Source organism: Vigna angularis, chromosome 3 (genome assembly GCF_016808095.1).
Source record: "Vigna angularis cultivar LongXiaoDou No.4 chromosome 3, ASM1680809v1, whole genome shotgun sequence".
Taxonomy (NCBI): domain Eukaryota; kingdom Viridiplantae; phylum Streptophyta; class Magnoliopsida; order Fabales; family Fabaceae; genus Vigna; species Vigna angularis.
Genome location: NC_068972.1, coordinates 5328859 through 5340922, shown reverse-complemented (window position 1 = coordinate 5340922; position 12064 = coordinate 5328859). Strand labels below are relative to the sequence as shown.

The 12064-nt window shown below is 35.1% G+C and overlaps 1 protein-coding gene and 1 pseudogene across 2 annotated transcripts; both read right to left on the bottom strand.

Moving 5' to 3' along the window:
- Positions 1 to 5: 5 nt before the first annotated feature.
- LOC108325815 (uncharacterized) lies at positions 6 to 1341 on the bottom strand (annotated as a pseudogene).
- Positions 1342 to 3012: 1671 nt separating this feature from the next.
- Positions 3013 to 10153, bottom strand: LOC108325812 (protein NETWORKED 1A). 2 transcript variants are annotated; one of them, XM_017558891.2, is made up of 5 exons: positions 9768 to 10153; positions 9267 to 9351; positions 8908 to 9157; positions 4569 to 8731; positions 3013 to 4419 (listed from the first exon to the last, which is right to left on the bottom strand). In XM_017558891.2, the coding sequence occupies exons 3-5, from the start codon at positions 9008 to 9010 to the stop codon at positions 3253 to 3255; spliced, it is 5433 nt and encodes a 1810-aa protein (XP_017414380.2). In that variant the 5' UTR covers positions 9011 to 9157; positions 9267 to 9351; positions 9768 to 10153; the 3' UTR covers positions 3013 to 3252. The 2 variants fall into 2 exon arrangements, with proteins under 2 accessions (XP_017414380.2, XP_017414381.2); XM_017558892.2 differs by having other exon boundaries at positions 9982 to 10153.
- Positions 10154 to 12064: the final 1911 nt, after the last annotated feature.

Sequence of the window (12064 nt, the reverse complement as noted above, 5' to 3'; positions counted from 1 at the left end):
CAGTCAACGGAGGCAACAGATAAGGCCATTAACATTTCTCGTTTTATCGGAAAGTAAAATTAAACTCCTGTTGAAAGTTGGTGATATGATTTATTGCTTGTTTATTGTATTCTTATTTAAGTGATGTCTGAATTAGTTGTTATTTAGCGCTTGATTGTATAATTTCGCGTAACCTAGGCGTAACATCGTCATAAAAAAGCTACAAGCTTATAGGTGAAATGTGCTACAACGCATAAAGATCGTATGAATGTTATGGATGCCAGGGATGTTTGTAGCATCTATTCTAATATTTGATACACACTTACGTATTCAAGGTGGCTCAAAACTGGAGTTGAGACATGCTTGAAACAAATCAACTACGACAATCATTGTTGAGAACACTGTAACTAGCCAGATCTCTACGTTTTCCTTTAATGATGGCATACATCCTGAGAACGCCCTTCCTTTGAAAATCAGCCTTGTCCAGCAGCACCCTTTGAGAACCCACATTTTCCACAAAGATCAGAGCTTGAAGCCTTTCCAAGTGTGGAAACTCTGTAAATGCAGCTTTAACAACTTGTTCCACAACATGTGTTGCAATCCCTTTACCCCAGTATCTGGAGCCTAAAGCGTAGCCAAGTTCGGCAGATTTGTGCCTGTTCCTACCCTGCCCCTCACATAAGAACAAATTAATACACCCAATTACACGATCGTTGAGGCAAATTGCTCGGAACCATAGATATTTACTTACTATATTTTGATTTAAAGTTGATGCCTTCCTCTTTGATAGTGTAAGGTTCCCAAGTGCAATATCTGGCTACTTTTTCATCTGTGGTCCACGCCATTACATAATCAAGATCATCAAGACTAATGAGTCGAAGAGAGATTTGGGTTAGATCGATCCCCTCATCTCTGATATTTGTTGTTGCTGCACATATAGTATCTCCCTCCATCATCTGGGCAAGAATGGATCCAAGGTTTGGCAATATTTATATATGAGCCACTGTAGAGAATGATATAGTTCGTGCTATGCTTGGAGTGGGGTCCAAGAAAACAATACACCAAATTACAGTATTCTTGCAAGCCCCCTTGATTGACTATGAATTGATAGGTGTTCCAATACGATTGCAGGGAAAAATATTGATTTTGGAAACGCCTATCAACAGACAAATCTTGAAATATTTTTATTTTATCAGAAAACATTACTTAAAGTGCTCCCTTGAAGTTTTTGTTGCCGTTATTTTAAATATAAATAAATTAATCTACATTATGTTCTGATAAGACAAACCATACCACCGACTATATCTTACATTGGAACACCTGGTTCTTCTCTCTCCTCACTGCACCTGAGTTTTCAAAACTCACTTTCAACAATTTTATTTCAATAATGCTGATAAATTTATGTGTTGATTTGTCAGTGGAAACTCAAAAAGTTCTATTGGATATATATCTGTCGATTGATGACCCATGTTCTAGCAAGCTTATTGATATTGGCCTGCATAACCTTAGAACTGGTGGAAGGCACTTGCGCCTCCGTAAGTTTCTTTCTGCACTCATTTAAAAACACTTTTCATTGTTGTTTTTTTTAATTGTATAATTCCAAACTATTTTTTTCTAAGAATATTGAAATGAATCTTATATTCTTGCACTAAAGCAAAAGTGGTAAGAAAATATTCAAAGTGATAAATTATAATGGAAATAAAAAAAATTAAGAAATGTTAAACTTTTGTATTAGAGATAGCTTAGCTAATGCAATTTTTGAAAATCTTAAAAACTTGTTGCATGTTTTATTTAACTTACTCTTATATTATTGTTGCTGTATGAAATATCATTGTTTCATATTTACCCATACTACACATGATTATTTATAATTAGTATTTTAGAATTTGGGCTATTCTAATATACGAAATTATATTTAAATTAGAATGAGATTAATTTTATATTAAAACTGATAGACAATTCAGAATATCATTGATGTAAATGAATATGAACAAATGACAATTTAATATGGCTAGTTTGTGACATAGAAGGTATGTGAAACACGACTTGTTTAAAAAAGGTGCTAGAAATCTTTGTTAACAGTAGATTATATATAATTGAAGTTATAGTTTGTATTTATTTATCTACTTCATAAACAATAATTTAAAACATGTGCATTCTCATAAATCAATTACATGTAAACAAATTACATTTTCTTTGAAATTCTTTTAGAATGGATTAATCAAGATAACATGCTTTGAAAAATAAATAGAAAAGGTGTCCTACCACGTTTAAAAATCTTACATAGTATAAATGTTTCTGAATTATATCTCGACTAAACAATGTATAGCATAAAATATGATAGGAACAAAAAATAATAATACATTATAAATGACATTTTAATTTTTAAATAAAAAGACAAAAAATGGTTTCAGTCTATTTATAAAAAACATATAATAATATAGAAAAGAAACATATAATACACTTCAGAAAATTTTTACTAGCTCTGATTATTTTACTACAACAAAATAAGAGGATTCGTTGATTGCTTTAATAAGAATCTAAAACATTTCTCGTACTTTATGTAAAATATATTTATTTTTTAACTTAAGAAAAAGAAAATAAAATAAATTAACTTAAATTTTCAGAATTGCTTCTTTGTATGTAGAACATTATAAATTCTTTAAAAACCCTTAATTTTCCTCTTCATTTGTTAATAAAAATAATATAAACATATTACTGATGCAGGACATTAAAAGAATTAAAACAGTAAAAATATTTAGGGAAACAAAAAAAATATACTTTTTAACATTTGGAGAAATTAAAAACAAATTTGATATTATTGTAAAATATTTGAACACACAAATTCATGCAACACTTCAAAATATTTCCAATGCTTTAAAGAGATACCTCTGTTTCAAAATGGTCAAAGAAGAATGGAATTAGCCACAACACTGCATAGTTGCATGCATAACTTCATTAGTTATGTCATGAAGTAATGCAGACAACATGTGAACGTGTTAAGAAACATTCCATTTCATTAGACATCAAACGTTGAAGAAAATAGTGAAAAGCTTTATTTCCTGCTCATTGCTTTCACAGCTTAAGCACTGCCAAACATGACAGAGCAACTTCTTGGCTAAAATGTGGCTCAGTACAACTCCTTTGAAAGCTACTGTGATCAGATAAAGCCTAACAACATTTTTACCAGCTAAAATTAAAAATTATTATGCTAGATTAGACACATACCAATCAGAGAAAGTAGTTACAAGAAAATGGTTCTAATTTTCTGACTTAGTCCTCATTAGTTGAAGGCCTTGAACATCCACAAAACCCCTTGCTGCGTTTTTTACTACTTTTCTTCCCACTGTGAATGAAGTCCCTAAGCAAGATCACTGTTTTTCCAGTGAATCTGTTCTTCCCTTTGCTCTTTTCATCAGCCAACTTCAGCAAAGTGTATTGTATGTTCTGCACATCAAACTGCAGCCGTCCAATCTGTTCAGAACCTTTTCGTGCCTGCTCCGTTACTCTTTTTCTCTGGATTTGTCTACTCTTTTCCAACTCAACGGAAGTTTCCCTGTTCAAAGATGGAGCACCCTCTTCAAGATCCTTTGTCAGTTGATCATTAGTATCTGCTAATTTCACAACAGCTCCCTCAACTTCTTCTATCTGTCTTTTAACTGTTTCATATTCAGTGTAATCTCCCTTCTTGTTTCTCTTCTTTGTCTCCATTTTCTGTTTCAAATCTTGCACGCTTGTCTTAAGAATGGACAGTTTCTGCGCGTCCGAAGAAAGCCTCTCCAGTATCTTTTTCCTCTTGCCATCTTGAGTTCTCTCTTTTATGCTTCTTGATAACTGAAACCTGTCAACACCCAATTCCTTTTCTACATCCAATTCTGAGGAGGTATTTAGGAATTTACCAGAATTGTCTGACTGATGGTATGTGATAAGATCCTCTGTTGGTACAGAACTTTGCTTCATTGCTTCATTATCTATGGAACTATCACAGCAGTCCTGCTCGGCAGTTTCCCATAATTCAAGCATCTGATCATCAGTCCCACTATTCACTCTCCGGCAACTTTTGGTGGCTGGAGTGTCTGAGATATGATCAAGTGGAATGTCTTTCATCAATGACCCACTTTCAGGTTTTGTTCTCCATGAGTTGAGATCAAAAGTGCTCCCATCCTTGAGTACCTTGTCTTCTTTTCTGCTGCCATTCTCTTCTACGTATGGTGAAACTACCACGTTTGACACATTTCTAAGAGCTCCTGGATTAGCTTTAGTGGTTAGATTTTCTTCCTTCACATGCCTCTCAATTTCTTGCACCAGCGACATCTCAACCGCTCTAATCCTTGCCTTCATGCTCAGCAAATCTGAAACCCCATCCGGTATCAAAGTGCTTCTGTTATCTGCTGAACTTTGATGGCCATTTTCTTGGAGACAAGTTTCAATTCCTGCGTCCTGGAAAAAAAACAAACATTCATGGTAAACAGGGATAAGTAGAATTCATGTAATGTCTCCCGTATATGCTAATTGCATCATTTAATGAGAAGAAAAATAATAAAGAACAAAACAGAAGTTTAGGGTAACAAGTCAATACAGAATACTACCTTTTGTTCATGATTGCATTTAACAGGCACTGTTTTTACTCGAAGCAGAGCTGTTTGTTCTAAAGAAGCAAAATCCTCTTTCAAAGAACTAATGACAGGTGTATACGCAGATAACCGTCCTTTCAATCCTCCAACTTCACCTTCCAGTAGACTGACTCTTTCTGTCATCTGTTTAATCTCCATGCTTTTTGCATCACGTTCTTCTTCAAGTCTCATGCAAACTCCAGAAAGTTCGTTGACCTTATTTTCCAACAATGCTTCACTAATAGACGAAATCTGAAGATCAAAATAGAATGTAGCAGCCTCAGCCTCCCAAAGTTCAAATTCGTTTGTTTTATCCAGCAACTCTGAACTCAATGTTTCCTCCCTTGCCCTCTGTTGTTCAACTTCTTGACGTAAGGACCTCATCTGTGACAGTAAACTCCTGTTTGCTTCCGTAAGGTGTTCAATTTCTTTTTTGTGATTCATGCAACCTTCTGATAGTTCAAGAATCTGCCTCTCAAGATTCTCATTGATCAATCTTAATTGTTCTTTTTCCGCCTTCAATTTCTCAATATTTCTGCAGAACTCTGCACTTAATGTTTCTGCAGCCTTTAGCCTTTCCAACATTTCTAACAGCTCCTCATCCTTCTTCTCGAGAAGATTCTCTGAACTTTCAATTTGACAATTTAAATGCTCATTTTCAGCTTTGGATTCTTCCATTGCTTTGCCCGTCCTCTCAACTGACTCCTTCAAATAAACATTCTCAGCTTCTTTAACCTCAAACTTCTTCCTTAATAGACCAAGCTCCCGTTTAAGGTCACTGTTCAAAGAGTGAAGATCACTGAGATTTTCAGCAAGTGCACGTTGTTCCAAGACCTTCTCTGTGAAGAAGCTCTCATAAACCAAACTAAGATTTTTCAGAGACAGTGCCTCGTGGAGGATTATACTATTCTCTTGTTCAGTGGCAGACTTTGCATCTTTAAGGTCTAAAACACTCCCCATTAGTGAATTTTTCTCCTCAAGTAACCTACAATTTTCTTCCTGACACAATAGATTAGTTCTTTGCAAATCTATCAAGTCCAGATGAAGGGCATCTAATTTGGACTGTAACTCGTTCTCCTTTGCTTCTCCCTTGGTCACTTCAGATCTAAGCTGCATGTTGATCTCCAAAAGCTCAAGCTTAACCTTTTGCAACATTGCATGCTGCTCTCTTGTGTTTTCAAACTCTTGCTCTAGGATCCCTTTCTCTGTCACCAGTTCTGCTCCCTCAGATTCCTGTTGCGAAAGTACAGTTAGGAGGACAGAATTCTCTACAAGTAGCTGAAGCTTCTCCTCCTGGGTTTTCACAAGAGATCCTTTCAAGCCCTCAATATTACTCAAAATATGAGATATAGGCATTTCCTCTTGCTTGATCCCTTTGCCATGACCCCCACCAGAATCAACCTGAAGGGCTCCTAGCACTTGATGAATCCCCATTTTAAACTTTCTGATTTCATCCAACAAGAACTCTAGCTCCATTTGTTGCATAAGGTTTTCACTCTCCAACTCAGAGATAACTTTATCAGAAAATTTTGATTCCTCCACGTGTTTTTGACATTCAAATAATAAACCCATGTTCTTCTGCTCTAAGTCTTCAACACACTTTTGCAAAATAAACATCTCAACTTGAGCGTTTACAGCTTTATCAAGTTCTTCTTCAAATTCTATCTTACCCATTCGACGTTCTTCCTGTAACCGAAGAACGAGATTTTCCAAATTTGCCATGCGGGCCTCACTTGAATTTTTATGATTAGCATGCTTTTCTTTTTGTGCCAAAAGCAGCAAATGGAGTTCTTCTACTTGACTGACCCTACTTTCTTTGTCTTTCTCCATATCAGCATATTTTTCTTCCAATTTTGTAAACCTTCTTTCCAGGTTACCTAGTTTTGCTTCAACACTCTCCAATTGAGATACCAGGACACTCCTTTCATTCAGAAGATTGTGCTTTTCATCATTCAGTAAATTGCAAAATTCTTCCAAGCTACTTGATTTTGCCCTTAAACCTTCAAGTTCAATTTTTGCATCACAAAGGGACTTCTCCAGCAAGGTATTCTTTTCCAATTGATTCTGCATACTTTCAGTGATAATTTGTAACTGTGAAAGTAAAGCTGATTTTTCAGCAGCAAGACTAGATTTTTCTTCCTGCAGGACACCACAGGATTCTTGAAGTTTCTTCATCGTAACCCTTAATACATTCAGCTCATCATTCAAATTTGACAGGGAGGACTCCATGAATGCTTTTTCACTCAAAAGCTTATCCATATCCTTTGACTTCTCACGAAGAACTTCTTTCTCATCTTGCTCCAATTTGCACACCTCCTTTAGCATTGTGATCTCCTTCTGTAAATCCTTCACAGATGCTGCAAAAGATTTAGGATTTAAACCTACAGAGCCTAGTTCTTCCAATATAGTCTGGTATCTATTATTCAAGACCTGAATTTCTTCCTTTACTTGGCTAGATTCCTGTTGGAGGACATTACTTTGTTCAACCTTTATGGCAAACTCTCGTTCAAGTTTCTCTTTGATCCTCTTCAACTCTGAAATTTCTGTTTGCTGATTTTTTAATGATCTGGTGGAAGAGAAGTTAAGTTCATGCAAAGTTCTGTTTTCTTCCACAATCTGCCGCATTTCTTCCTTAAAACCTTGTTTGGAAAGCTCTACGTCCTCCAATAGCTGAAGGCCATGTTTAAGCTCCAAAGCAAGAGATCTTTGCTCCTCTTGTGATTGAGAATACGACTCCTGTAAAGTATGCAGAGTAGTTTCAATTTGAAGGAAATGAGACTGCTCCTCATGCATCAGAGTCTGCAGTCTCTCTAACTCCGTATGCTTCTCTAGAAGCTTTTGATCTTTCACAGAAATCTTCTGCAATAGAACATCAGCTTCTAGCTGAAGAGATTGATTTGATTTCTCCAACATATCACACTGCTTTTCAGCAGTCTTCAGTTTTTCAACCCCAAACTCAATTTCTCTATTTAATCGTTTTGAAATTTCTTGAGCATGTAAAATTTCACTCTCCATTGTTGATACTTTCAGCAAACACTGCTTGTACAGGGCAGCTACAGATTCTTTCTCTTCATTCAGGTCAGCAAGATTTTTCCTCAATGATTTAACTTCCAGCTCTGTTCTTTCAATCTGCTGATTCAGTTTCAAGGAATTCTCCTCAGCATGGGTGATCTTGGCCTCCAAAACAGATATCTTTTCAAGACATTGTTTATATTGAAGATGAGCAGCATCCTTTTCGGCCTCCAATTTAGCAAGTTCTTTTCTGAGATTTTTTGCTTCAGTATCTGCTTTAGCAGCCCTTTCATCATTCCCCTTTGCATCTGTCTGGGCCAGATATAATGTAGTTTCCAGACTAGCTATCCTTTCCATGCACTGCTTGTACTGAACTAGACCAGCATCCTTCTCATATTTAAGCTCAGAAAGGGCTTCTTTCAATACTTTAATTTCAATTTCAGCTTTGCTTGCTCGCTCATCAAGGCCACCAGCATCTTGTTGCGCCTTAGTTAGCTCTCTTTCCAATTCAGATAACTTCTCCAAACTCTTCTGATACTGAAGAAAGATAGAATCCTTGTCAGACTGTATAACTTCCAGTTCTTTCCTTAAGGTTTGAACTTCGCTTTCGGCTTTCTGTGCACGCTCAGACTCAGAATGGTTCTGGGCCTTCACATTCTGATTTTCAGCCATTAAGGGAGACAACCCAAACATATCGTTTAGCTGCTTTAGACCCTTTCTGCTAAGACCGCTTGGAGATTCTTCAAAACTCTCCCCACTCGTTTTTGAAGTATTTTGGATGGAAGAAAATCCAAATGCATCTTTCTGTAAGGCGACTGACTCCAATAATGAACGAATTGGATGTGGACCTTCTGGTGTGTGCGGCTCAGCTCCAGTGCCTGAAGAACCACATGGTGAATCATCATTCAGCAAGTTGGGGAATGCTTCTGAAATGGTTTTATGGGCCTGGCGTAGCTCCCCTGTCGCATGATCATACCTCTCTGCTAAAGCACGGTATGCTCGATAGAACTCCTCAACTAATTTCATGAGTTCTGGCCGCTTCTTATAATACATCTCTGCCCTCCTTGCAAATGAGTCCGCATCTTCTTCAATAAGCTTGATCATTGCTTTTACTTTGGCATCCATGTCTGCATAAAGTGTAAACACTTAATAACACCGCTTAAAAGGCTACAGAAGCAAGGTCTTTTATGAATTTCGTTAGTGTAAATCACTGTTTTGGACGAAATTTGGCTTTTGAAAAAGGGCCACAGCATAGTGTGCACGACAATGGTAGATATAGAAGACGTAGAGGAAGAACACAGACCTGTAAGGTTCTCCTGAAGCCATTTTGAATTCTTTGGGCTAATGTGGCTGTCCCACCACCAAGAATATAAGCGCCTGGACTCAGAATGTAACAATGTTGCCATAACTCCAGCAAAGAACAGCAGTAAAGCTGGATTTGATTTGGCAAAAGCTTGATATGGGATCCAGGCCAGACTATCAGCCTATAGATTTCCACCAGCTATGTTGATCTAATTTCAGACTCTTAAGGTATTTTTCTCCATTTATTTTACCTGACATCATATAAATGATCACACAGTTACTTCAACAAGAATAACTCGTATTCATGAAGTTCAACTTCACTTCTATGGTTTAATCTACAAGAAAACTGAACTGTCTTACCACGAGGATCTTTAGGTACGCCTCCACCCCCTTATTGTTTTATTGAATTTCTTGCTCCAGCAACCCCAGTTCAAAATCAGGGAAACTGCCAAAATCATAAATAAAATAAATAAATAAATATCAGAAAGAGTTCAAAAGAAATTAACAGTAACACCCCACCCCTAAAATTCACAAACATTTTTCTCCAAATCCAAGAACATACATAAAATTTTCGTTTTTCTTCTACGTTATTTTTTAGAATTATCACAAACCCAGAGATCCTGAGAATAAAATGCAAAAATAACCCACCAAATGACTAAAAAGCACAAATTAGTCACTAGAAAGAAAAAAATATATATCACAAAGGTTAGTAGAGACTGAGCGAGGCTAAAAACACGGAAAAGCAGGAAACAGTGAGTGACATCCAAAGGAAGAAAAGACATTGTTGGCTCGTGAGTTATGTCATGATCAAACAAAAGATAACCTCGGCCAAAAAAAAAAACAAAAAACAGAAACACCTACGAGATCAAGAAGTCGCCAAGCAAAACGAACTAGACGAGCAACCCCGACTCCACCAACCACCGAAATGAGAAGAAAACACAAAACTAAGCAAATGGGGATGGAGTAAACAACGAAAAGCACTGAACTTTAGTCCATTTCAGATCACTCGCACCCCAAAAACATGGAATCTGGCAATGGGAAGTGGTAAACTCGTATGAAGGTGTGATAACCTTACCCCATTTTCTCTCTCTACATCTGTAAGCCACAAAGTCACACCTTTTCTCTCTCCTAGAGAGAGGCTCTTGGCATTATATTCTGGGCAGCAGGTTCTGACACTCCAATGAGTCATTCACTGTAAAAAAAGTACAAGTTTTTCAGAGAGAGGAGCCAAAACAAGAAAAAGAAGAGTTACTCTTGTTTTGTTTTGTGATTTTGCTAATTTCTCTTGTTTAGGAATAGTGGAATCATCAGTGGGCAAAGTGAATCCAACAAACCACAGTGAATGTGGGATTACCGCACTTAATGCTCTCATTATGTTTCAGTTAAGCGTAAAATAACTTTTTTTTATGGGAAAACAAAAACGTATTCCTCAGGTTTTTCGCTGTCTTTCATCGTTATTTTCAAACTTTGCAATGGAAATTACTAACTTACCCTTGATTGCCCATTCTTATTTCGACCCGTGTTCCTCTCTTGGCTTTCTTTTATCCTGAGTTTTTTGCCCAACATTTCCTCTCTCTGCCCCAGGTGTAAAATATTTTTATCACTTCCCCTAATACTATTTATATAATATATAATACATGCTGACAGCTAAAAAACTGATACTTAAATTCCACTAATTATAAGTTATTTGATTTTTATAATAATTATTTTATAAAACCATTTCAAAAAAAATGTTTAGTTCCCGTTGTTGACTTTATTTCATGTTTTAACGTTTATTTGTGAAATTCTGGTGCTGATTATTGACTTTATTTAACCTATTAATATAAATTTGGACTTGTTAATGATGCAAAATAGGCCAGGATTAACACATAAAAGCTGATAATATTTAAAAAAAGATTATATTAACCATCTATGTATATTTATATATCAACAAGTCTTAACCTGTTGCATTGCGGTTAAATATCTTAAATTCACATCAAATTATTCATTATCTGTAAAGTATGTAGTCAAATAAGGATTGATGAAAAAATATATAACTTATTAATATATGAATGACATTGTTTTTAATTCATTAAAAGCAGTGATTTGTTGTATTGATCTCAAAAAATAACTCCTTTCTATAAATATTTTATACCATTTAAATTAATTACATTTGTTCAGTCAAAATCACTTAATTACAATTATAATTATCACTATCTGTTAATTATATATGGGTTTAAAAGTAAGGATATTAGAGTATTGAACTTGTGTACCGTTGAGAACTTCAATTTACATGTTATAATTTGATTACTGCAGTTTCGTTTCAATTGTAGATCGAAAAAGGTTTAGAATAATTGTTAACATGTTCGTGAACATCCACCTTCGTGGATAAACTTTTTACAAAACCGACAATATGGGCGGTGTTGTGAGAAAAAAAGATAACATATCAAATCAAATATCATATTTGTAATTTAATTAAAAAGTTATCTTGTTTTATATATCCACACATTTTCCATCATGCACAGCTAATGTCACCTTCGCAAAGAAATATTCATAAAGAAACCGTTTGCAATAAATCTTTATACAAAAAATTGACTGCTTCTTCTTTATTAAATTTTACTTCAATCATATATTTTTATCTAGAAATTTAGATGTAAGTTTTTATATAATAAATTTAGACATATTTTACTAATAACATGTTGATGATAAATTCTGATATTTGTCTTGGGGTGTTATTTATATGTTAGATCATTTCTTATAATAGTAATATTGATTTTGATAATAGCCAAACGTGTTTGGTCTGAAAATGAAGGTGTCTTTAAGGAAGTGGCATAGGGGTGGGTCATTTCCACAGAGGAGGTGGCCATTAACCTTTTAGCTCACATACCATCATGATTTGGCACAAGTTAAAATCACAATAAATGCAATAAGAAAGGAAATAAAAGAACAGTGGGAAAGTAAACAAAATCAAAGGTTAAATTATTAATGAGGGAGATATTGAATTTAAAGGCTAGAATTTTTTTTTCTTCACATTCTAAAAAGCATAAATATTAAAATCATTTTTATTAGAAATTATTAAATTGTTACCATTTAGTTAATATTGTCACTTAATTTTTCTATAAATTTTAATAAAAATAAAAGATACTACAATTTTTTCTATTAAATTTATTTAATGAAAG

Coding starts and splice junctions, on each gene's coding strand:
- LOC108325812 (XM_017558891.2), bottom strand. CDS start 9,010: ATGGCAACATTGTTACATTCTGAGTCCAGGCGCTTATATTCTTGGTGG. Junction 8,732..8,907: donor GCTTCAGGAGAACCTTACAG/GTCTGTGTTCTT, acceptor CACTTTATGCAG/ACATGGATGCCAAAGTAAAA. Junction 4,420..4,568: donor AATGCAATCATGAACAAAAG/GTAGTATTCTGT, acceptor TTTTTTTTCCAG/GACGCAGGAATTGAAACTTG.